This window comes from Microplitis demolitor, chromosome 6, assembly GCF_026212275.2.
Source record: "Microplitis demolitor isolate Queensland-Clemson2020A chromosome 6, iyMicDemo2.1a, whole genome shotgun sequence".
Classification (NCBI taxonomy): domain Eukaryota; kingdom Metazoa; phylum Arthropoda; class Insecta; order Hymenoptera; family Braconidae; genus Microplitis; species Microplitis demolitor.
Window position 1 is genome coordinate 5,563,114 of NC_068550.1, and position 26,333 is coordinate 5,589,446.

A 26,333-nucleotide genomic window follows, 5' to 3' on the forward strand; every position below is an offset into this window, starting at 1 on the left:
GTTTTGAATTAATAATTTTACTAACCAAGAAAACACATTCCCAAGCCATCCAACGCACTGGTAGTAATGCGCCATCATTAACTTGATAATAATCACCAGCGTATAGTTCATTATCTGTGCCAAAGTCGGAAATTTTTATAAGATATGCCTTACCAACTAAACAATTCCTGTAAACAAAAATTATTATTATTATTATTAATATTATTATTATTATTAGCAACAACAGACTGTAAAAAATCGGGAGTGAATTCTGAGAGAATGTGGATTTTATTTCTTTGAATTCAGTTGGATTTCCGGAGTGGAAAAAGAAATTCACTTCGTATAAGAAGTAAATAGGGAGTTTGTTTTTTCAGCGGAGCGATCTGGGTTTTATTTAAATCTGCATTTACTCCGATTCAGAGTTTTGATATTTAAATACTTTTTTTAGGAGTGAATTTGACTCTGAACCAGAGTTTCAAGATTAAATTAAACTCCCCCTCGAAAGGAATTTCATAGGATTATGCTATCAAAAAAATCTATATGTGATTGCATGGGAACCCATAGGAATCCATATAGGGAAGTATGGGTTTATGTAAAGATCCATAGGAATTAATAAAGGAGTATATGGATTTATATAAAAATCCATATAGAAAATCATAAGTATCTGAATTCCCATATAGGAAATCCACATGAGAAGTTGTAGGTGACCTAAATTCCCATGTAGGAAACTCCCATAGTAAGCTGTGGGTACCTAGATTCCCAGATAGAAACTAGAATATATGAATTTCGTTGTAGGAAATTTATACAGAAATCTGGGTTTTTATATAAATAATTTCTATAGAATCCGAAGTGTCTAAATTTCTATGTATATCGTCTATTGATACCCATAATATGAATAAAAGAAAAAATTAATATTCTATTGGCAGAATATTTTGTTTATGAGTGTGAATGTATCAGACATCAGACAAATTTAAAATTATTAATAAATCGAGTAAATAATTAAAAAAATAGAATTTTAAAAAATGCGAATGGTGAATTCCTATAGGAAACCATATGAAAATCTATCAGAAATCCCCATGTAGGAACCCATAGAAATCCAGGCTGGATTTCCCTATGGATTTTTTTGATTAGTAAATAAAATAGAGTAAATAAATAATCAGTCATCTACTTCGCAAATTTTTTACAATGTCCATATAACCTTAAGATAAAGATAAAATTTTTTTATAATAACCTGGTAGCTAAATCTCGATGAACAAAATTTAAATTTTCTAAGTATCGCATCCCAGATGCAATTTGGGCAGCCATATAAATAAGACAATTAAAACTAAGAGTTTTAACACCATGTGGCATAGAATGGGCATCTTCAACAGTAATATGAGTCTTTAAAAATTGACAAAGATCACCATGTTCTAAATATTCCATTACAACACAATAAGGATCTTCGCGACAACAAACTCCTAAAACTCTTGCTATATTTATATCTTCGAGTGCTGCTAAAATTCTTACATCCCGTTGGAAGTCAAGTCTTAAAATAAAGTAAATTAAGTGAAATTAATATTTGAATTTTGGATTAATACTATTGTTAGTATCATTAATTACTTTTCTTTTTCACTGGCATCAGGCAGTAAAAATTTGACAGCAACAAGTCTTTTGCCGAGTGTATTAGAATCAGTACCATACTCGGGAATCCCTTCAGCTTCTGCTACATAGACCTAATAAAATATAGAAGAAAAAATTTTAATACAGAAATTAATAGAAAAAAAAAAGTTATTTTTTGTTTTTATACCGATCCAAATGCTCCCTCGGCTAATTTAGAAAGCATTCGTAGTCGATGTCGTGGGAATAATGGTACTGTTGACTGTTCCAAGCGTTTTTTTAGTGCCGCAAGAACGTCTTGTTGTGTTGGTGACTAGTAAAAAATTTTATATTTAGTTTTAAAGAATTTATTAAAGTAATGAGATTTGTTTTTTTATTTATTGACGTTAAGGGGAACCACTAGTCTAAAATTTTGAAAAAATCGACTTTTCTACATACTTCAATAGTTTATCTTCAAAAATGACACTAAAATTTAAAGTGCGTATCTCAAATAATTTTTTTGAGTTGCAGTCATCTAAAGAGCAGTCGCTCATCGGTTCAAAAGTTTATAAAATTTACTGCAGTTATAACTCGAGTGCAAATCATCCGATTGATTTGATTTGAATTTCAGTTTTCCAATTGAATAGAAAATGTAATTTCCGTAGGAAATAAATCATTAAATTTTAGCGCGAAGTTTGAAATTTTTTAAAAACTCCGCCATTTTTTCAAATTAAAATTTTTTTCGATTGAAGGTCATGGTACGGGAAATATCTTTTAGTTTACTCAGTTTTTTTTTTTTTTGGATTTTATGCATTGACAAAATTATTTTCGCTACAGCAGTAGGGGAATTTTTTTTTTAGGGTGGCCACAAAGAAATGATTTCAAAATTCTCTTATATTTCCCAGTTCTCCAGTAAAGTTTTTCACATTTTTCCCTGATTTAAAAATTGTATTCGTATTATTAAGTTATTCAAAGTTTTTATTATATTTTCATTGTCAATAATTAAATTTGATGTATTAGAACATTAGATCAGTATTTTATTAAAAATTAAAAAATTTTGAACTGTCGCAATTAAATTCTCGGATACTTTTCAAAATTTCCTGATATTTCCCGGTTGCATTAAATTTTCCGATATTGTCCGGGTTTCCCGGTTTATATCAAAAATGTAATCATATATATATATATATATATATATATATATATATATATATATATATATATATATAGTATATCCAAAAATATGTCTGTAAAACATTAAATCATTCCACGCAGTAGTTTTCTTGAAAAAACTTTTTTATTTCTGGCGGTCACACTATTGGCGCCCCTTAACAAATAAAATATAAATTAAAACCTTTTTATCATCAATGCGGCTGTTACGAGACGAGGTTTTTGAAAAAATACTATCTTGATCATCACTAGCACTTACACTAGATACCGAACTAGACGCAATTTCGTGCGTTGAAAATGTACCCTCGGGATTTAGAAGAGGTACGGTAACGACCTCTGGAACTGAATAATTATACAATTAATTAATTTCATTGCTCATCATATCTGTTTGGGTCACAAACACTCTATACTCATACCGGCAGCGTAATTGATACCAATACCCATATTGTTCAACATCATGTCCTTCATTTCCATAATAATAGTGCTGTAGCTGTAGTACGGAGCGTATTTAAGAGCTTGATAAGGCTCTTGGTACTCATCTAATTTAACAAGGTCTAAAAGTCGATTGTCAAGTTCGCGTGGTAATGTTGAAGTTGTGCCACCGCCAGCATATCGACTACAAAATTAATTTTCATTATCTAAAGTAAACACATTACTTCGAAATATAATATTATTATATTATGAATACCCTTCATCTTCTTCTAACGTGTAAGCCATTAGTGCTGCTCCTTTTTCAACAGTCGCACACGTTGAACTGAGATGCGATGGTACTTTAACTGCCACGGGGCTTGCAAAACATTTACGTTGTCTGTGGCGGGATACGATAAAAAATATTGCTACGGCTAACAGTAGAATTATTGCTGTAAGAACACCGATCACTACTGCCATGTATGTCGGATCATCATGTTGTGCTGTTAATACTGGAAGCTCACTATCTGATACTGTGTTTTTATTATTTATAAAAAACTCGTCTGGTAATGATGATAAATCGGTTGTTGCAAATTCTTCAGGTGTAAAATTACCATGAGCGATATCTTAAAATAAGTAACATTAATTTTAAATATTTTTTTAATTATATTTTTAAAGTATAGACAAAAAAAAAATTTCTTGGAGCAAGAAAATTTTCTTGAGGCGAGTTTAAATTTTTTGCACCAAGAAATCCTTTTTTTTTTTGTGTACGAAAAACAACAAAAAATGTGGAAAAAATTGAAACTGAAAATTATTGTAATTTCGAGTTCTAGAAAATATTTTCCGTTGAATTCGATTCAAGACTAGTGTTACTAAAAATATGATATGACATAACAAAATAATTACGGAATTAATTAATAATAGTTTAGAAATGTTTTATTGATGCAATTTAATAATTACCGGAATCAAATATAACTTCACTGAGCATTATCCACTTTGATGAGAAATGGAGACGAAGTATTATAAACTTTCCAACACGGTGGTGAAGTTTAATTGTAATGTTACGTGAAGTTTCAAATATTTTGTCTTCCATGTATGTATAGACTATTGGTTCACCACTGAAATAAGTTCCTCCGATACTAAATAATACATCTACTTGGGAAAAAACCTAAAAATAATGTTATTGTTATTTGAATCACAAACTTTAACTCTATTCAATTTTCATTTAAAAATTCATTTTTTTCCATAGAAAAAATTTAAACAAAAGACAATATAATTATTTTGAAATAAAACTATCCCTGGCGGATCCAAACTACGGTAAATTACCGTAATTTCCTGTAATTAACAGCGTTCGGAAGAATAATTACGGTATTTTACGGTATATACGACATTTTACAGTAAAATGCGATACTTTGCGGTAAACGCGCGGTATTTTTATCGTAAATTTGCAGTAAAGGAACGGTAATGTACCATAAAATTGTGGCAAATCTGTGGTATTTTACCGTAAAATAAAGTATTGTCTTTTAAAACCTGTCAAAATAAAAAAGTATACGGTGCTTACGGTAAAAATGCCGCAAATTACGGTTAAATACCGCGTATTTAACCGGAGTATACCGTAAATTACCGTGATATGCAGCTATTTTGCCGTAGAAATATCATATTTTACTGTAAATTATGGTAACGTGCAATAAATTACGGGAATTTACCGTAGTTTAGATCTGCCAGGGATAATTTTTTTGAAAGTATGTCTACTAAATATGAAAGTGGATAAATTGAATTTAAAAATTTAAATAACTAGAATACTACATATAAAAATTTTCAAATAATTCAAAAATCTTTGACAATTGCACACCTCGATCGTGAAGCGGAGATTGTCACCAAATTTTTTAAAATTTAGAATCAATAAATTTTATAAATTGAAAATAAAAAAGGTCGAAAAAATTGTTTATCAATTATGAAATAAATATACGATTCAATAAATCACGTATGCGATTTAAAAAAATAATGTTAAAGTAAAAGTTGTTGTTACATACTTGAACATCTCTGCTAAATTGGTTATTGCAATAAAGATGAACAGCAGCGAATTCCCGTACAGTATCGAATTCAAATTTAATTTCAATAGGTTCATTATCACGTGTATCGTTTCTCCAAGCAACCCAGCCTTGACTACGTACAGAGTCATAATACCCCATTTTAAAATTATCAGGGCCAATTTTACTGTCAACTAATTGTCCCAAACCACGACGTAATTCACCATCCCAGTGGCCATCATAACTTGCGTCAAAGAACTCCCATTCGTTTCCTCTCGTGTCGCCTTGAGGCATCGAGTAAGCTACTATACCATCTATAATTATTAATTAAATAACCATTACCACTTCATTAAACTTAATGGCAATTACTTGAGTTAAATTTTTTTAGTTTCTTTGTGACATAATTTAATTTGAGAAATAAAATAATAAATTTAAATTACCCGTCCAAAGGCAGCCATATAATTCTACCCTCATACAAACAGTCCGTCGATGATTACTGTAGGGTAAAAATCTTATTTTACTTGCCCATAATGGCGGATCTAATTCATGTTTATTTTCTAAATATGTATTCGTATTCCCTTTGAGAATCTAAAGAGAATTAAATTTAATTATTCAAGATATTTTATCGAATAATAATAATTATTAAAGAAGCTATTATTGAATACTGATGTAAGAGAGAGAGAGAGAGAGAGAGAGAGAAAGGAAACAACAAAAGAAGAAATAAGACATTAAATAAACAGTAAATGAAAAGAAATACGCTTTAAATAGATAAGTAGGTATTTAAAGAGAAGATTTATTGAAGCTTTTACCTCCTTTCCTTTGATGTCTCTGTACCGTACCCATTTACCGAGCCGCGGGCGCCAATATTCTAACAAATAACCCTCTGCGTACTCAACTCCCACTCCATTTCCAAAACGGCCTTGAGTATTTGTACCAGTGATCATATGTACAGAATGCAAATCGATTTCGAGCCATTCACGAGGCTCACTGGTAATTTGTGCTTTAGGACACCAAGCTCCACCATGATTCTCTGTTCTCAGTCTGTTAATTATTCATACATTCATTATTGTCATTGCGCTATTAAATTCAATTATTTTAAATATTAAGTAAACTGTCCGGGTCGATAAATTTTATCTGCTTTAAATCAAATACAATTTTATTTTTATACTATTTTACTTGCCGGTCGAAAAGTTTAATATTATTTTAGTCTGACTAGACTGCATTTGGACTAATTGGACTGTATTTGAACTACAGTTAATTTGTATTTAAATTTTTATAAAAATTGAAAACAGATTAGAAAAAAAAGGCTGAAAAAGTCTAATTTTTATCTGGATAAAAAAAAGAAGACGATATATTTTGAGGAAAAAAATCTGATTTTGATGGATAGGCGACTAAAATTAGACTAAAAATGGAACTGAAAATAGTCTAAACAAAGAATAGTACGGCCAAAAACTCGGTCAAATTGCACATGTTAATTGAATATAAATAAAAAGTAAATTTAAATAGAAATAACTTAACAGATTACATTTTTAAACCGGGAATTTTTATTTGTATTTAATTAAGATGTGACATTTAATCGAACTTTGTCGGTATTATTTTCAGACTTGTTTTAAATGATTTTTAGTCGTCTCTACATCAAAATCAAACTTTCTCATAAACTTTGGCCTTATTTTTTTTTTATTTATCTTGACCATGTTATTAGCCTGTTTTTGATCGTCTATAGGTCGAAAACAGTTTAAAATTTTTAGAAAAGTTTAAAAACAGATCAATTAGTCCAAATGCAATCTCATTAGACTAAAATTAGATCAAATTTTTCGATCCGGGTAAATCAAATAAAAATGTTGAGTTATTTTTAATTATATTTAATTAAGATGTGAAATTTAATCGAATTTCATCGGTAGCATTCCTTGTTTAGACTATTCTCAGACTTATTTTCCATGATTTTCAGTCTGTTTTCAGTCGCTTATACATTAAAATTATACTTTTTTCTCAAAATATTTCGCCTTATTTTATTTTTATCTAGACCAAAATCCGGCTTTTACTGTCTAATATTTTTATTAGTCTATTTTTGATCGTTTTTAAATCAAGAACAGCTTAAAATTTTAATCAAAATTTAACGACGGACTAATTAATTTAATTACAATCTCGTTAGACTAAAATCAGATCAAATTTTTCGACCCGGATGATTAATTAATTAAATTAATAAATGAATAATTGATAAAATATTGATTTTTAACCTCGATTGACGTGGTCCTACATTGCCACTATCAAAACTAGAACTTGCAGTAATATCTGCATCCAAAATTGCACCTGATTCCATTCCTAATGGATTTATACATTGCGCTAAAAAAAATTATTTTTAATAAATAATTTATTTCCAGTGATTGTTAATATTCACCCAGATTTAAATATGTTTTTTTATTTGTGATTGATGAAAAAAATAATAGAACTATAAAATTAGTATTTATATTTCCTTAATCTGAGATATTTAAACTACTAAATCTTAGTATTTCCCCTGTTAGAATGTTTGTAAACTTGTGTCAAGCAAGAGTCAAAAAATATTTAAGATACAAATAGTTTAGCTGTAGAGCACGATAAATTAAGTATGTATATTTGTATTATAATGGTATAAATATAGAGAAGTAGAAACAAAAAATAAAATCACTCACAAAGATCTATACTGCGTGCTGTCGTGGCAATACAAAAAAGACACATGAAAAATCGCTGAATAATTAATGAGACAACGTCACAGAAGCGTGAGATTTTCATCGTAGTTCCGTTTTACGGGTTTCCCTCGCTCTTATACTCTCTTACTGACATTAAGTCTATTTCATTATCATTATATCTGAAACGGAATAATAATAACACTAATCACAACTATAATAATAATAAATTTGCATATTTCATATAAAGTATTTTAATGAGATTACTCTTTTGAAAAAATTACACAAAAGTTCATTTTTTAATGAGGAAATAAAAATACACAGAATAAAATTTATTGGCGCGAAAAAATTTTACTCGCTTCAAAAAAATTTTTTACTTTATGAATTAGAATTGAAAATTTTCTTTAGACAAGAAAATTTTTATTTGCTTTAAAAAATTTTCTGCATTATAAATTAAAAATAAAAATTTTCTTGAGTCAAGAAAAAAATTTTTACTCGCTCCCAAAAAAGTTTTATTTGCTCTAAGTCGTTTTCTGCATTATAAATTAAAAATTTTCTTGAGCTAAGAAAAAGTATTTACTCGCTCTGAGAAAATTTTTATTTGTCCTAAGAAAGTTTTTACTTTATAAATTGAAAACTAAAATTTTCTTGAGTCAAGAAAAAATTTTCATTTGTCCTACGAAGTTTTCTGTATTAAAAATTGAAAACAAAAATTTTTTTGAATCAAGAAAAAAATTTTTACTCGCTCCAAACAAAGTTTTTTTTTGCTCTAAGACGTTTTCTGCATTATAAATTAAAAATTTTCGTAAACCAAGAAAAAGTATTTACTCAATCTAAGAAAATTTTTATTTGTCCTGGAAAGTTTTTACATTATAAATTGAAAACTAAAATTTACTTGAGTCAAGAAAAAATTTTCATTTGCTCTAAGAAATTTTTAGCAATTTAAATTAAAAACTAAAATTATCTTGAGCGAAGAAAAAATTGTTTAAAGCGAGAAAAAATTTCATAGACCAGAAAATTTTTACTGCAAGAAATTTTTTTTCCCCGTGTATTATTTTTCTTAACCAATAAGTAAAATTCGAAATAAACAAATATTTCATAATTAAAATACGAACATATATATAAATATAAATGTATTTATCTCATATATTTCTACTCAAAAGACTTTCAATAAACACAAAATAACAATAATAAAATACGAAAGCTATATCCAATTTATAGATGTTTGATGATAAATAAAATATACATATATTTCATAATATTTACCCAATATTGATTAACACATTTATCATGCGTTTAATTAGTAATTATTACTAGAGTGCTCTAATGACTGTAATTAAATCAATAACAATAATAACAAAAACAAATAAAAAAAAAGGTGAATCTTAGCGTGAAAAAATTTAAATTAATTACTATCTGATAAATAAAGATGAAAATTAATGTCATTAAATGAGCTTACTTTTTTAATAAGCTTTCATTATTGAATTTGCATGCCCCAGTTTGCTCCATCTAACGATAGAAGAATCACAAGCACGCACTGTCGGATAAAAAATTATTGGTCCCTTCATCGATGATAGAATTTCAATAGCAGAATATTTTAAGCACGTGAAATTTATTCTTGAAAATTTATTCGTAGCGTTAAATAATTTTTTTACAGCATAACTATACGTCAGTTTATTTTTCCAGTAATTATTCGTAGCTAAATTAAATAAATAAAAATAATAGTTCATTATGATAATTATTACACTTTATAAATCGTTACCGCGGTAATTTATACTGATTATAATGGGATAGAGTGTAGAGTAGACTGTGAAAATAAAATACGATCGATAAAATTGTTAGTGACAATGCATATCATTCGCACTCCAAGACAAACTGAGGGTTGGTGAGGACTGAGGGTCGACCAACCCTCTGAGGGACGCAAATACTCGGCGCCACCCTGACCTGTGGCGACACAGGGAACTCCAGTAAGCGCCAGATGTCGATCTTTTTCCCTCAGACGTACGTACATACGTACCAATGTACCTATGGTCCTATGCCTTTCAACTTTCCCTTCACTTTTATTCTTTATTATCTTTTTTTTAGCGTTTTTTTACCTCTGCTCCATTGATTTCATCGAACAAACATTGATTCTCTTTTATGTTTTTTATTCCTATTCATTTTTAAATTCTATTCTATTAGAAGTAGAGAGTATATTCTATATTATATTATCCATATGCTGTACTTGTACAGTCGTGTGTTGAGTATATGGAAACGATGGGGTGATTGTAGACGAAAATGTGCGACGTGAGTGCACGAATAATTCAAACTTTCATTAAACATTTCTAGTCAAACGAGTCTGATTTTATGAATAATATAGAATATTATCTCGGTGAAAATTCTATTTTATATTTTTTAATCATTTTTTTTTTTTTTTTTTTTTGGTGTTGAAATATGAAATAGGTTCGATTGCTTTTTAATTTATTTAATATACTGTAAAAAATTGGGAGTGAATATGGATTTTATTCAAATTAAAATTTACTGTCATGTAGAGTTTCGGAGTAAAAAAAAATTACTCTAAATATGGACTAAATGGAAAGTTTATTTTCCCGGACAATTGATTTTGGAGTCAATGGGATTTTTTTAAAATTAAAATTTACTCCGTTCTGGAGTTTAAAAAAATCACGTTGAATATGGAGTTTATTTTTCCAGTTGAATTGGGAATTTATTTTTCCAGCGGAATGAATATGGATTTTATTTAAATCCAAATTCACTTTTACTCGGAGTTCCGGAGTTTAGAAAAGATCGATCTATATATGGAGTAAATAAGGAGTTTATTTTTCCAGCGAAGTAATTTTGGAGTCAACTATATTTTACTTAAATCCAAATTTACTCCGTGACTTGGAGTTTTGGAGTAAAAAAAAACTACTTTGCATTTGGAGTAAATGTGGAATTTATTTCTCCAGCGGAGTAATTTTGGAGTCCACTAGATTTTATTTGAATTCAAATTCACTCCGTCACTCAAAATTCATTTCTTCACTCGTAATTCACTCCGTCACTTGAAATTCTGGAGTAAAAAAAATTACTTTGCATATGGAGTAAATGTAGATTTTATTTTTCCGGCAGAGTAATTTTGGAGTCAACTAGATATTATTTAAATTCGAATTTACTCCAATTCGGAGTCTTTATATTATAACAAATTCCTCTTCAAAGTGAATTTTATTCCAAGGGAATTAAATAAATACCCAATTATCCGCTCCGAATTTACTCCGGAAATTTTTTAGGGTACAATTACACTATTCAAATAAAAGTAATTTTTGAATTACTGTTATTCAAAAGAAGATATTTTTTAAGACGTACATAGGAAATTTTTTTTAGAGCAGGTAATAAATAAAAATAAAATATGTATAGTTTAAATTCTATATATTCCATTATTACATGTTGTAGAAATAATTCAGCTATTTTAAAACATTTATTACTATTATAATATTTTCACTTTGTATTTTTTTTGTATGTGTATTTGTGTGTGTGTAGAATTATTTATGTGCGTGTGGGGCACCATTAATTAATTACACTTGGTGGTTACTCAATATATAATTTATGTTACAATTATATACAAAAGGGGAGTTGAGTTTTTTATCGCATAGGTATTTTATAAATTACATTCATATGTACATAAAATAAATAAACTTGATTTTTTTTTCCTTTTTCTTTGTTTGTTAAAAATTCATACATTATATAACTCGCGCAGTTACATAGAGATTTTCGCACTTTTTTTTATTTATTTATATTTTTATATTTATATGTATATATATAAATATATTTTTTACTCTTTAATTGAGAATCGTTGATTTTTTATCTAAATCTAAATTCTGTTAAAATTCCATTCGAGCATTAAGATTTATAGGTGGAACGTTCCAGTCCAGAAATACGAGGCAAATTAAATCAAAAAAAAATTCATTTTGTAAAATTTCAAAGATTTATCTATTTTTATTTTCTTTATATTATAATCTACTTATTATTGTTCATTATATCTAAACGCTCCTTTTTTATTATCATATAATGATTGTATATTGGTTTAAAATAGTAAATTAGTATAAGATTTTATTTCAAATCTTTATCTAATTTTTTTTTTTTTTCAATTATTTTTGAAAATAAAAATAGAGCAAGAAAATGAATACTTTTTTTAAATTTATAAGACTATAAAATCGCTTTTTAATATCAATTATACTAATTTTTTATTAGAAAATTTTATTAATTTATTTAAATTATAAAAGTACAGAAAAATTATTTTTTGGTGCAAAAAATTTTTTGTCATGAATTGAAAAGAAAAATTTTTTGAGAAAACAAAATTTCGTAGACTAAATTTTTTCGTAGTACGAAAATACTGGAGTAGTATAAGATTTTATTTTTAAACTTTGTCTCATTAAAAATTGATTTTTTTTTTTCTAATTATTTTTGAAAATAAAAATAGAAAAAGAAATGAATATTTTGTCAATTTATCGGGCTACAGAATCAATTGTTAATTTCAATTATACTAATAATTTATTATTAGTAAATTCCATTCATTTTTTAATTATAAAAATACACAAAAAAAAATAATTTTTTGGCGCGAAAAAATTAACGCGCGCCAAAAAATTTTTTGCATCATGAATTGAAATCCAAAACTTTCTGGTGAGAAAAAATTTCGTCGATCAAAAAAATTAGTATAAGATTTTATTTTTAATCTTTGTCTAAATTTTTTTTACTTGTAATTTTTTCAATTATTTTTAAAAATGAAAACAGAGCAAAAAATTAATTTTTGATGTCAATTTACCAGACTATAAAATCGCTTGTTAATTTTAATTATACTAACAATCTTTTATTAGCAAATTTTACTCATTTATTTTTTTTAAAAGAATCAACATTTTTTTAGAATATAATTTTTTTTTTTTTTTCATTAGAAATATTTTTAAAAAATCCGCTGTATCTAACGTTTACATTTAATTGATTATCATATCAGCTCGTATTTTCCTTTTTTTTGTCATTTTTTTTTTTTTTTATTTTATTTTATTTTCATTAAAAAGATTCTAACAATAAATTGTATAGTATTGCTGAGTTTGATATCATACTGTTTACATTAACGTCAGCGTAAAAATTCTCTTTCTAAATACATATTATAAATCTTTTCTACTTTAACGATAAAGATAAAAAGCAAAGCATCATTTACTTTTTTTTTTTATTAATTATTTATTTTCGCGAAAAATCCACTTCGAAACGACATTAAGAATTTAATAACGTTATTAGTCACAAGCTGGATTATGTTTGAATAAGTTATCATGCTTACCAGAAGCTTATGAACTAAAAGCAACTTAAAAAATTTTCATAATTTAAATTATAATTTTTTACTCCCAAAATACTTTTTTTTTTTAGTTTAATAATAAATTTAATTTTTTTAAAATAAAATAGAAATTTTATGCTTGTAGAAGGAGCAAATAATACTATTAGATTGCAAAAAAATATTAATGATACTGCAGTTAGCCAACGTTCCATAAATTTTGGAATTTTTTAAAAATGATAAATTATAAAAAATAATTATTTTGAAAAATTACACTTGTAGTTTTTTTAATTTTCTACAAGTGCATATTTTTAGTTTTTTTTTTTTTTGTAATTTATTTGATAAAAAAAAATCCAAAAACTTTTAATTGTTTGCTAACCAGGGATAACCCAGACAATTAACAACTTTTGAATTATTTCAACTAATTATTAAAAAAAAAAAAAAAAACTAAAAAAATGCACATGTAGAAAATTAAAAAAACTACAAGTGCAATTATTTGAAATATTTTTTTTTTTGTAATTTATCATTTTTAAAAAAATCCAAAAATTATTAGACGTTAGCAAAATATGATCCTGAAGTTAAAAATTTTCGGATTTTTTTTTCATCAAATGAATCACAAAAAAATAATATCTAAAAAAATGCACATGTAGAAAATTTAATGAACTAGAAGTGCAATTTTTTTAAATACTTTTTTTTTAGGGTTTACTGCTTAAAAAAAAATTCAAAAATTATTAGACCTCGGTTAACCTCAGTACCATAGAAAAATTCAGGATCATTATATTAGGATCATAAATATTAAATTAAAAAATAAACTTTTTAAAATACTTATTGTTTTGTTTGCAAAAATTCTGAACAGGTACAAATCCACACCAGATTCTCATATCATACGTTATTTTTTATGCATTTTTTTAATTTTTCACTGTCATTTCGTATGAATAAAATATCGAGAAGAGTATCAGCATTACGATTTTTTAATTTAATATTTATTTTTAGTAATCTATTATTTATATGATTACATAAAAAATATTTGATCGTCCAGTACGCATCAGATAAATTGACATTTATCGTTTATTAATTTATTATTATATTTTTTTTTCGTTTTTATTCGTATTTTATACTGCATTCTCGATATAAAACCCAACAAAAAAAGAGATCTAGAGACAAAAAAATATCAATCGTTTATAGATTTTCTAGTTAAATAAAATAGAGGCTTAACTTTTTTTTTTTTTTTTTTTACATAAAATAATGCATGTTTTCGTCAACGAATACATTAATGCATAGTAATACCTCACAAATGGAAGTTTCCATTTGACAACAATATTCATACTGTGACCCTTTTTTTTATCACGCACTTAAAAATCATAGAACCACTTTTTAAAAGTAGTGGTTACTTCCGTCACTTGAACTGCTTCCATTCGTAAGTTATATGCGACTAAGAAACTGTTTTTTCATACATCTATCCCTTAATTTTTATTTTTATCAACGATATGAACAATAAGTCAAAATCAACTGTAATCGCTGCTCATTTTTTTTATAATCGTTGTTTTATAAAAGTTTAGAAGTTGTAATAATGCATAAAAATAAGCCAACAAAGCTTCGATGAATCGAAAATCTATATGTACATATATATATATATATGAATTTAGACTGATTAAAAAAAATCGGTTTTTTCTCTAAACTTTGTATTAAATTGTTGCAGGATGGTAAAATATGATGCCTGTTAAAAGATGAGCTCTTAATATTCAGTCGCTCATCGCAATTTTTTATTTCCCATCTGAATAACGAGAAAAAAGTTAAAGTTTGGAATTTTAAACCTCGGTAGTGGCTATTGTGCAGATAACCTCTGGATATTTTATAGAGAATTAAACGCTGTACAAAAAATTCTCTTCATTTTTTGATAAATTCATCTGTTCAAAAGTTATTGGAAATTGATGTCAAATTTAATGACAGTAAAGTGAACAGACATTTAAAATTTAAATAAATTTTTTTAACAGAAAAATAATTGAAAAAATATTTCTAAAAAAATGCACATGTAGAAAATTTAATACACTATATGTGCAATTTTTCAAAATATTTTTTTAATTATTTATTTTTTTGTTGAAAAAAATTCAAATATTGTTAAATGACTGCTAACTATTATTCATTCAAATTTTCAGTAAATTTTTAGATCTTTTTACTTTTCCGGCAAAAATATCAGACTTATCACAAAATGCCATAGAATCTTTTTTGTAGACAATTTTATTTTGTACAAATTATCTCTGATAAAGTTTTTCAAAATTCCGCATTGTTTCCTAGTTATTTTCATTTTAATATCAAGCTCTTAAAAATAGTGTTATGATCGATTTCAAAAGCTAGACTTAAAAATGAAAATAACTGCGAAACAATGCGGAATTTTGAAAAACTTTATCTAAGATAATTTGTAGAGAATAAAATTGTCTACAAAAAATATTTCATAACATTTTGTGATAACTCTGATAGTTTCGTCGGAAAAGTAAAAAGATCTAAAAATTTGACATCAATTTCCAATAACTTTTGAACAGATGAATTTATCAAAAAATAATAAGAGGCTTTTTTGTTCAGTGTTCAATTCTCTACAAAATTATATCCTGAGCTTATCTGTGCAATGAGCCACTACCGAGGTATAAAATTCCAAATGTTATTTAAATGGAAAACTGCAATTATTTAACACGGGGTTTCGAGAAAAAAAATCAATTTTTTTGAATCAGTCTAGTACATATACATATATATACAGATGATAAATTTCATATTATATCAATAAGAAACTTATTTCTTATTTTCTCTATGATTTGCAATGTTGTCACAACTCAAATTTTTAAATTTGTCATCATTAATTTAATCCTTCATTTTGTCTCTTTTTTTTATCTATATCACAATCGTCATCGGGTTTTTTTACATACATGATATTTTTTATTGTTGGTTTATCCCTGTATTGTCAATTCTCATAAAAATTATGTTTATTTTTCTTTTTTTTTAATTCTCTGTTCACTTTTTATTTTAAATTATTTATTTTAAAATTTTATTCTTATTATTTTTTATTTACTCGTTGCGTTGAAGGCGATGTCGGTTTTCTTTATAAATAGAGAAATAACTAAAATTTCACCTATTCCAATTACACTTAACATCTACAATTGGTCATTAAGTTCTAAGTGGTTACGAATATTTCTATAGTTAAAATTGCTGTATAGTAAAAATTAAAAGAGAAGTAATAAGAAAAAATATAATACAGTTATTGTACGTGTGTTTGGATTTTTTTTTAAATTGGAGCACAAAAATTGATAAAAAGCCAAACACGTTTGTCGATTTTTCGTTACTCAGTTTCACAATTTATATAGCTTCAGTCTTATAGCGTGGCAGTCGATTTGTTAATTTCTAATAGCAGAAAAAGAATTGAACAAATCGATCCTATATATAGTATGTACGTTTGTATGTTAATATCATATAATGTATATAATATACAATATATTTAAATATCCGTCCAACATGAACTGACATGAAGTATCGCAACTTATACAGAGGGATGAACTTGATAAAAAATCACAGGTACGAAAACACAAAATATAGATATAATAAATATGAACATTGTATGAATTCGTAAAAGTGATATTAAAAAACATTAGATTAAAAAAGTTGCATATCATATGCAGTACACAATGTGAGTATATTCTTACGCGTATCTATTGTGCGTGTGCTCCCGACGTTTGCTTCCTCTTCGTTCACGCTCAGAGATTAGTTGAGGGCTTGGAGAACTTGAATAGACTACGTTGTTAGATCCCCGAGTTGGTGGGATGCTTATCGGTGGCGGTGGCGGCGGAAAAAAACTCTGCAAACATGCCTGGAATACCAATTTATTTAATTTACCACCGCTTAAAATCAACTTGAGATTTACTATGTATATATATTGTATATATTTAAATGTATATACAGTCAAAAAAATTGGGGAGGCCGTGGATTAAATATGGAGTGAATGCGGACCCGATTATTGTTTATTTAATCCCCTTGAAGTGAAATTCATTTTAAAAATTTATTTCTCTGAGAATCCTAGATAAATCCTAGACAAATCCTAGAGAAAACCTAGAGAAAACTTAGCAAAATTTATTCCTCTGAGAATTCTAGACAAATCCTAGACAAATCCTAGAGAAAACTTTGAGAAATTTGTTTCTCTGAGAATCCTAGATAAATCCTAGAGACAACTTAGAAAAACTTGTTTCTTTGAGAATTCTAGAGAAATCCTAGGGAAAACGGAAAAACTTTAAATGGGAAAGGGAACCACCCGTGCGCCATCTCAATTTTTAAGATAGAACTGAAATTCTAGGATAATTTTTTTTTTTTTTTATTAATGAAACTTCTTAGATATCTTTAATAAAAAAAAAAAAAAAATTCTGACAATCTTATATATATATAAATGTATATATAATATATATATATATATGTATACATACAGTGTATATATATGTATATATATATATATATATATATATATATTTTTATAAATATGTATATACTTAGTCATAAAGAAGCTTTTATTAAAACCCCGACAAAAAAATTGGAGTAAAAAAAAATTTTTTCTACCAAGATAATAAATTATGAAAGTAATAAAAAAATATTTACCTTAGCGCTACCTCTCGACGATGTTTTTGAAAAGACACTTTCGTGTTCGCTACTGGTACTAGGTACTGGTATTGGAACCGCATAATCATATGTGGGATCTAAATAGCCAAGAAATAGATTAGTTGAAAATAATTTCATATTTTTTTCTATTTCACGTAATTTAATAACTACCGATTACGCTAAATTTAGTAGAAACAAAATGCATTTACCTGAGCATTCAATATTGTCATGCAAATCCTTATTGTCAATAACAACGGTACTGTAACCATAATAAGTAGCTTGCGACGGTTCTCTATATTTATTTTCATGAAAAGGTTCTTGGTATTCATCAAGTCTAACATCACCCAGCAAACGATCGTTCAAATCGCGTGGTAACGTCGTCAGCTTCGCGCCAGCGTAACGATCATCAAAATCTTCGACTCTATAAGTCATTAATGACGAATCCTTTTCACCAGCCGTACCGTAAGTTGATTCCGGTGACAAATGTTGGTGATTACCAGAAGGTATCGATTCTTTAGCGTCAAGCGAGCTGGCAAAATTTTTCCGCTGACGATGATGAGAAACAATGAAAAATATTGCAACGGCTAGTAAAAGTATGACAGCTGTTAGTACGCCGATTATTACAGCCATGTACGTCGGGTCGTCTTGTTTTGCCGTAGAGATAGGAATTTCCGCTTGCAGTGGAATATCTTTCGAGGTACTTTGGTTCTTTGTTCGTGGTGACTCTGTCGAGGGGGGAGATTCCGGCGTAAAATTCCCATGGGCTATGTCTGTCAACAGTGATACGATAAAACATAAGTGGGATTGATTATTTATTTATTTTCTTTTTTTTTTTTTTTTTTTTTTTTTTTTTTTTTTTTCTATTTATTTTATTTTTTTCGTTACTTAAACCTCTGTACTGTATATATTTAGGCTATAACTCGGTTTATATATACAAGATAAAAAAAAAAAAAATAAATAATGATAAAGAATGATATCAAGTGAAATATATAATATGACTCACCAGAATCAAAAGTGATCTCACTTATCATAAGCCACTTAGCCGCTAAAGTAAATCGTAACTTTATAAATCTACCAATACGATGATGAAGTTTTATTGATACATTTCGTGGTGTTTCAAATATTTTATCTTCTATGTATGCGTAAATTATTGGATCACTTATGTACCATTTTCCCCCAATACTAAATGAAATATTAACTTCGGAAAAAACCTGAAAAAAAAATATTTTTTTTCTAAATTAATAGGTAACTTATTTATACGCTAATAAATTAATGCCAGACAGTTTTATTATATTTTATTAATTTTAACAGGAAGATAAATTTAAAACGGTACTTTTGATCATTTATATTTTTACGTCATCAGAGCAATAACTTGTTTTGATTATCATAAAAAAATAATTAAAAAAAAATTTGAATAACGAAAATTAAAATTTTTATCTATAATAAGTAGATTCTATTTAACAAATAGACAAATAGAAATTTAACAGAAAACCTGTTTTTTGAATATAGATGTTTTTAAAAAAATATATATATGTATATATATTAAGTAATGTAATATTTCATTCATATAAAATACTTTCTATACTACAAATTATTTTTAATTCCTGGTTAGAAGTTAATTTTATGTTACAAAGTGATGAAAAATATATGTAAGACAGTAGAGTCTGGTTATAAGTTAGATCGAACGCTCTACTCACTCTCATGTCAGTTTAATTTTTTTTCTCTAAGTAATAGTATGGACAGAAACGTTGCTTATAACCAGATTGCACTGCATGTACGATATATAGGCCTTATAAATTTACCTGTACATCTTTAGTAAATTGATTATTGCAAAAGATATGAACAGCAGAAAATTCTCTAACACGATCGAATTCAAATTTAATGTCGAGTGGATGTCCAGCTCGGGTGTCGTTTCTCCAGCCGACCCATCCTTGACTACGGTCGTCGCCGTAGTATCCCATTTTGAAATCATCTGGGCCAGTACGGCCGTCCGTGAGTTGGCCTAAGCCGCGTTGCAATTCGTCGTCCCAGAATCCATCATATGTGGCGTCGAAAAATTCCCAGTTGCCACGTTTATCACCTTGTGGCATCGAGTATGACACAATGCCATCATTCCATGGGCATCCGTACAATTCAACGCGCATACACACGGTGCGATAGTGATAACTGTACGGTAGAAATCGAATTTTCGTCGCCCAAATTGCTGGTTCGAGCTCGTGTTTAGATTCAAGATATGTATTTGTATTGCCAGGTATTACCTAATTGACAACAATGTCACTATATATGATATATATATGTACAGTTTACTATTAGGAATTTAAATATACCTAATATCTATCGATCAATGAAATTAAATAACGAAAATAAATAAATATGATAAGTTGGTCGAGGTCTAATAACTTTTGGAATTTTTTAAAAATGATCAATTATAAAAAACAAATATTTTTAAAAAATGCACTTGTAGATTTTTTAATTTTCTACATGTGCATATTTTTAGTTTTTTTTCTAATTAATTTATTGGAAAAAAAATTCAAAAAATTATAAGATTGATAACTTCAGTATCATAAATAAATTTGAACAACTTAAAATTTTTTAATTACATATAGGGGGAAAGGGGGTACTTAAGGAAACATTCAATTTTCGGAGACTTAAAAACGTTTAATCTTTTTTTTCAATGATATTTAAAGTAAATCGAAAAAAAAAATGCAGCTGCTATTTTGAAATAATTTTGATTTTGAATAAAAAATAAACTAAATTGGAAGTACTACTTATAGGTATTTCATTTGTGTAATTTTCGTAGAGATGAATAAAATTTTTTTACAAGAAAAAGAAAAAAAAAATAATGACGTAGAATAGATCTGAGTAAATTAAAAAAAAAATTATTAAATTTTGGGAGTACCCCATTTTACCCCTCTCTCTAAAAGTAATGATGTGGGTACTCAATTTACTTGTCATCATGTACACTTCAATACTACGACATTAATTTGGACAACAAATTTTTTTTTGTTTTTAAAAAATTTTGAAATTGAATGTAAAATAAATTAAACTAAAAGTGCTATTAATTATTTACACTGAGAAATCAAAATTAAATTCAAGTAAACATGTTGACTTGACATAATACTAAAAACAAGGAAAAATTTACTACATCTTAGTATAATATTTCATATCTTTAACAATTGTTTAAATCTATCCATAAATTTCTACAGACAATGCATTTTTCCTAAAATTGAAAAAATATTTTCTTGACACTATTTAAGTAAACTAATACTGAAATTAAGAAATTTTAATTGTAAATATACACTCTTTTCTCTCAGTGTATAAAATTTTGAGAGTAACCCGTTTTGCCCCTTCTCCCCTATAACTATATGACAGTTAAGTCAATTAAATTTTAAAAAAACTCACTTCTTCACCATTTACACCTTTATATCGGACCCATTTGCCGAGTTTTGGTCGCCAATACTCAAGAATATAAGCCTCTGCAAATTCAACTCCTTGTCCATTTCCAAATCGTCCCTGAGTCGCAGTAGCTGTAATAACGTGCATAGTATGCAAATCAATTTCCAACCATTCATGTGGTTCCGTCGTAACCTGATGTTTTGGACACCATGCACCACCATGTCGTTCTTGTTTTAATCTTAATTGACAAACAAAAAACAGTAGATAGAAAAAATATATCATAAATTAAAAAACATCTTAAGAGCTTCGTTACCGAAATTATAAACGAGATAAGATAAAATATTATTAGTGTTTCTCTTCAGTGAACCATTAGATATCACGACGGTTTTTTTGTAGTAGCAAGAAAAAAAAAACATTACATGTTTCCACAACTTAACTTGCCATTTCTCAAGCTGTCTTAGTAATTTAATGAATCGTGTATCCCTCTATTTCTCAATGTTTTCCCCTCGCTCTTGCGACTCTCGCGGCTCTACCAAATAGAACGTGTTATGTCGTTTCACGCGGAGCATGCGTCACGAATTTACCATGATAGTATAGTTATATTGTGAAGTGTAGAGCGAGCATGTGCACAGCGGGTTCCAAATTCTGAGCACATCAGCGGCTGATCCAGAAAGTATATAATAGAATTTATGATAATGGACGTCAAATAGAAAAAAGGGTCAAAAAGGAAAATGTATCGCAGGTACACGGAGGTAAAAATATAGCAACCTTTACTTAAAAATATGAGTTTAAATTACTAAATTCATATTGTAATCTTCAAATGCTATTGAAATTGTGTAATTTTTACAATTTTGAAAATTTAATTTTTATTCATATTTAGTAAATTTTATTATTTATGGACATAAATAAAATTAAATTTTTATTAGTTTTTAAACTTTTTATTATTATTATTTATGTCATCTCTATTAGTGTTGGCGCCAATTTTTATTTTTAAAAAATCACTTTGTTTTGGCCGAGATTCGAACCCTGATCTCCCGCGCGTGAATCCTATCCTTAGACTGACGGTCCGTTGTCTTCTTTAAGGATTCAATTGAACAAAAATCTCTGAACTTGTAATACATATCGACGTTCTAATTAGCAAATTGTCTAACCATTTCAGAAAATCCTCCATCTATGCGAAAAAAAAGTAATTTCAAAATTACAAAGAATGTAAAAAACAAATAAATATTTAAGGCTCGGTTACAAGGAAACGGTTAGTTTTACGTCAATTTACTAAGAGAGATTTTTCGTAGGGAATTCAATTTCCTTCGAGAATATATATTGCTCAAATTTTTCAGATTGATGATTTACGAGTTTTGGGTAAAAAATTAAATTTCTGTCAAAAAACGAACAGTCGTAACGATACACCTCTTAATATCATTATTTAAGTCTAATATATAATATTTTTGTCTAGGTAACTCAAATAATATTTTTTCTGATTATTATAATCTGAAAATTGCACAGAATCACCTACGAAAAATAATAAGTTAGACAATTTGCTAATTAGAACCTCGATATTCATATTCTCTACCCCACCAACTTTTAATTTTTTCGATCTGCTTTGAAAAAAGTGCAAATCGTTTAGTAATTTTTAGTCGCTGTACAATACTTAATACAACACTATTCATCGGGTTTAATGCATATTTTTAGTTATTTATATATTTTTACAGAGTAAAAATCGTGTAATGAAATGTATTGCTATAAGTTCAGTAATAATTTAATATTTTTTTTATAAAAAATAAGAATTGCTGTTCGATTAACAAAGAGTACGAATGAAGTAGTAATAAAATTAATAATACAGCAATTTTTCAGATAAACATGTAGTATTAACTACCATTTTGTGATTTTTACCACACATTTAGTAATAAATATAACGTAAAAGTAAGGCAGTCATTGATTTGCATTAGTATTTCTTACTAAAATATATTAAATATTAAAATATTTTCGAGACTCGTTTTCTCCGTGTAGATTAAATACAGGTATAAAAATGAAATGTTAATTTCTGGTGATGGAAACAACTATAAAGGTAGGCTACAAGATTATCAAAGCTCTTATATCTCGATCGTTACTGGAGATAAATATATACATAAGTAGGCGTTAGGTGTATAGTGTATAGTGATATTGTATAGGTTTAGTTTCCAGTAGTAACTACAGCACACGAAGTAGTTACTTAGGTATATTTTCGAGATATCTAAAACTTCAAAGAACTGCTTAACGCACAAGCCAACGAACCCGGGCAACCGGCTGCTCTGGCAGTTAAGTGTCAAGTGCCAAATCACATAGTAAACGTCAGTGAGACAGGTTTACCAGTAGCTTAAGAAATAGATATGTAGCTTTTTAGACAAGAGATATGGGAGAAAGTTGTGTCTTTCTTATTTATATTATTACATATGCACTTGTCTCATAAACTTACCGTGCAAATTGTGGTCCGACGTTGCCGCTGTCAAAGCTCGAGCTTGCTGTGATGTCGGCGTCTGGAATGATTCCTGCTTCCATTCCCAAAGGGGCAATGCATTGTGCTGCAAGCAGAAAAAAAGAATTCGATATGCGGCCCATTACATATTCATTCAAAGTCTGTAGCTTGAGCACGACTACGACGAGACCCCATTCTCCATCCATTTGCTCGGACTCTTCAGTCACAAAAGCGTGCTTTCTAACTTTTCACTCCCACCTTTGTATATATATATATATATATATGCATATCTATAGCTACCAGGCGCGGATAAAAACGAAGAAATGCTTTCAGAAACGAAAAGTTTGAGGTGGAAAAAATTTTTTGTTACATGAATAAAGTATTATTGAAATATCTATGAGAGTTTCTTTGTGTAGCACATGGCAAAAAATAAATACTTCTCATGTTAAAAAAAATTCAGTTTATAATGGATAATATACCCGTGTAAAAAAATTTTTTCAAAAACATTACTGACAATGAACTTACAAAATTGAGATGATTCTGAATGATACTGGTTAGCCGACGTCTAATAATTTTTTTATTTTTTTTTTTCAAAATGATTAATTACTACAAAAAGTATTTTTAAAATTGCACTTAGTTTTTTTAATTTTCTACATGCAAAAGTTGTTAATTGTCTGCAAACCGGGGTCATAAATTCTGAACTTTGAGTTTAAGATTTTTGTAACTTTGAAATAATTAGAAGTGTAAAAAATTTTCAAGTAGTGTGAACTTTTCTTGCAGTTTTTTTGAAATTTTTTAAGCAAAATTGCTTCGAATTGAAAATTTTATTTCATAATTTATTCCAATCACTCATTTTTTGGACTATTTTTAAAAAAATCAAATAAACTGATCTTCCCAAAAAATTCTAAAAGTCAAAAAATGTTCGTAAATATTTTTAATCACTTTTATTTTTTTTTTTTGCTTCATACCTGAATAATTCTAGTGTCATAAATTTTCATAAGTTCTAATTAATCCCCTTTTTTTTATTTTTTTCAAACCCAAAAAATTATCAAATTTAATTATTTTTACTCCAAAAAAAAACTTGCTGGCAAAGCCTTGACTAGTTGAAAATTTTTCACTTAATAATTTCTTCAGTTTTAAAAAATTTCAATTCGAAGTTCAGACATTAGTTTATATGATCAAGTTATTGAAGAAGTCCCAATAAAGGGACGAAACGTCTAATTTATGGTAAAAATTAAATTTTAAGTTACAATTTACTGTCGATCTCCCCGTGAATTTATCATTTTATTAAATTAATCTGGACACGATTTTAAATTAAATTTCACTTTCATGATCATTTTTGGAAAATTTATTTTACGCGGATATATATATATATATATATATAATCTTGTTTTACTTACATATGTCTATAGCGTCTCCATCGTTAAGATAGAGAATGAAAAGGTAAAAAAGATAAAAAAGCCGCAGGTTATTCATTACGACAGATGTTTTAAATGCCGATTACTTTCACAAGGGCTACTCGAATCTCATAGTCACTCGAGGATTCTTGTACGTCTGAAACATATTTAAAAAAAAAAAAAAACATTAATTTTATTATAGTTTTACGTACATTATTATATCTTAAATTAAATTTTATTCGACAATTATTATCGCTGAAACTAATTTTACAATTTCAGAATAATTGAAAGTTATTGACGTAAAAAAGAAAAAAAAAAGGAAATAGGTACGTAGTTTAACTACCCTATGGTCCCTTATTCTCTTTGTCAGCCACAGTGATTCGTGTTGACTGGGCTGAAAGCGACGGACAAAGAGCGACATTCACGCTAGCAGCCATTATGCATCATTACCAAGATTACGATCAGACTCACGGAGAGTAGAGTGAACGAAATTGAAAGAGAAGTCGACTGGTAAGACTGCCGCAGATGCTGCTCTCTTTACTCCTTTACTTATCGTTGGTGGAATAAACTCCAGGCTAATCGACTATTTTATTTTCTTCGTTTGAGACATCGTTTATGCGACCACTGACTTCTTCTCAAGTACACAGTCAATGTAGATGTACATGATATTCAACAGAAATGGAAGAATAAGAATACTAGGCTGTAAATTATTTCCTTTTTTTTTTTTCACTAAAGTTTAAACATGCACAGAAAAAAACGTTGTCTTGAGTCGAGAAAATATATTGGAAGACAGACGTTTTCGGAAGCCGTCGAGATTTTCTTCAGCCAAAAAAACTTGTCTGGGTTAAAGAAAATTCGTCTTGATCAAAGGAAATTTGTATTTTATCCGAGAACTTTCAGTCGATAATTTATTATTTAATGTGTGGTTACAGATTTTTATACTGAAATTCCCTGACTTTTCCAGGTGTTCCAGTCAAATAATTAAAAAATTTCCTGACCATATGTAATAATATTAAATCATTGAAAATATTTAATTCAAAATAAAATGGTAGAAGTCAGTTCAATAGATAATCAATCATTGCCGTTAATTGAAACTTTATTTTATTATTTGTCAATGTTCATAGTTTTCTTTTATCTATTAAATGAATAATTTTTTATTTTAAATCTATGTTTTTATATAACACTCTATAAGATTCGTTTTTTACTGTGGCATGTTAAATTATAACTAAAATTTAAATAATTTTATTTTATTAATTTAAGAAACACGATAACTTTTTTGAATAATAAATTCGCGAGTAAAAAAAAATTATAAATTTTAATCAGGTGTATAATTTTGTTCCT

General features: G+C 27.7%; 1 protein-coding gene across 1 annotated transcript in view; it reads right to left on the reverse strand.

Moving 5' to 3' along the window:
- LOC103577608 (discoidin domain-containing receptor 2) overlaps positions 1-26,333 on the reverse strand; it is a 39,832-nt gene that overhangs the window by 3,399 nt on the left and 10,100 nt on the right. The window contains exons 2-22 of the mRNA XM_053740022.1: positions 24,996-25,149; positions 23,596-23,701; positions 21,150-21,381; positions 19,550-20,005; positions 18,751-18,958; positions 17,957-18,517; positions 17,748-17,845; positions 16,808-16,971; positions 7,829-7,941; positions 7,397-7,502; positions 5,969-6,200; positions 5,600-5,747; positions 5,163-5,473; positions 4,090-4,297; positions 3,410-3,755; positions 3,138-3,337; positions 2,906-3,063; positions 1,766-1,888; positions 1,579-1,691; positions 1,211-1,504; positions 26-167 (exon numbers count right to left, since the gene is read on the reverse strand). Coding sequence (XP_053595997.1) covers positions 26-167; positions 1,211-1,504; positions 1,579-1,691; positions 1,766-1,888; positions 2,906-3,063; positions 3,138-3,337; positions 3,410-3,755; positions 4,090-4,297; positions 5,163-5,473; positions 5,600-5,747; positions 5,969-6,200; positions 7,397-7,502; positions 7,829-7,941; positions 16,808-16,971; positions 17,748-17,845; positions 17,957-18,517; positions 18,751-18,958; positions 19,550-20,005; positions 21,150-21,381; positions 23,596-23,701; positions 24,996-25,071 — 4,395 coding nt within the window. The 5' untranslated portion in view covers positions 25,072-25,149. The remainder of the gene's footprint in view (positions 1-25; positions 168-1,210; positions 1,505-1,578; positions 1,692-1,765; positions 1,889-2,905; positions 3,064-3,137; positions 3,338-3,409; positions 3,756-4,089; positions 4,298-5,162; positions 5,474-5,599; positions 5,748-5,968; positions 6,201-7,396; positions 7,503-7,828; positions 7,942-16,807; positions 16,972-17,747; positions 17,846-17,956; positions 18,518-18,750; positions 18,959-19,549; positions 20,006-21,149; positions 21,382-23,595; positions 23,702-24,995; positions 25,150-26,333) is intronic.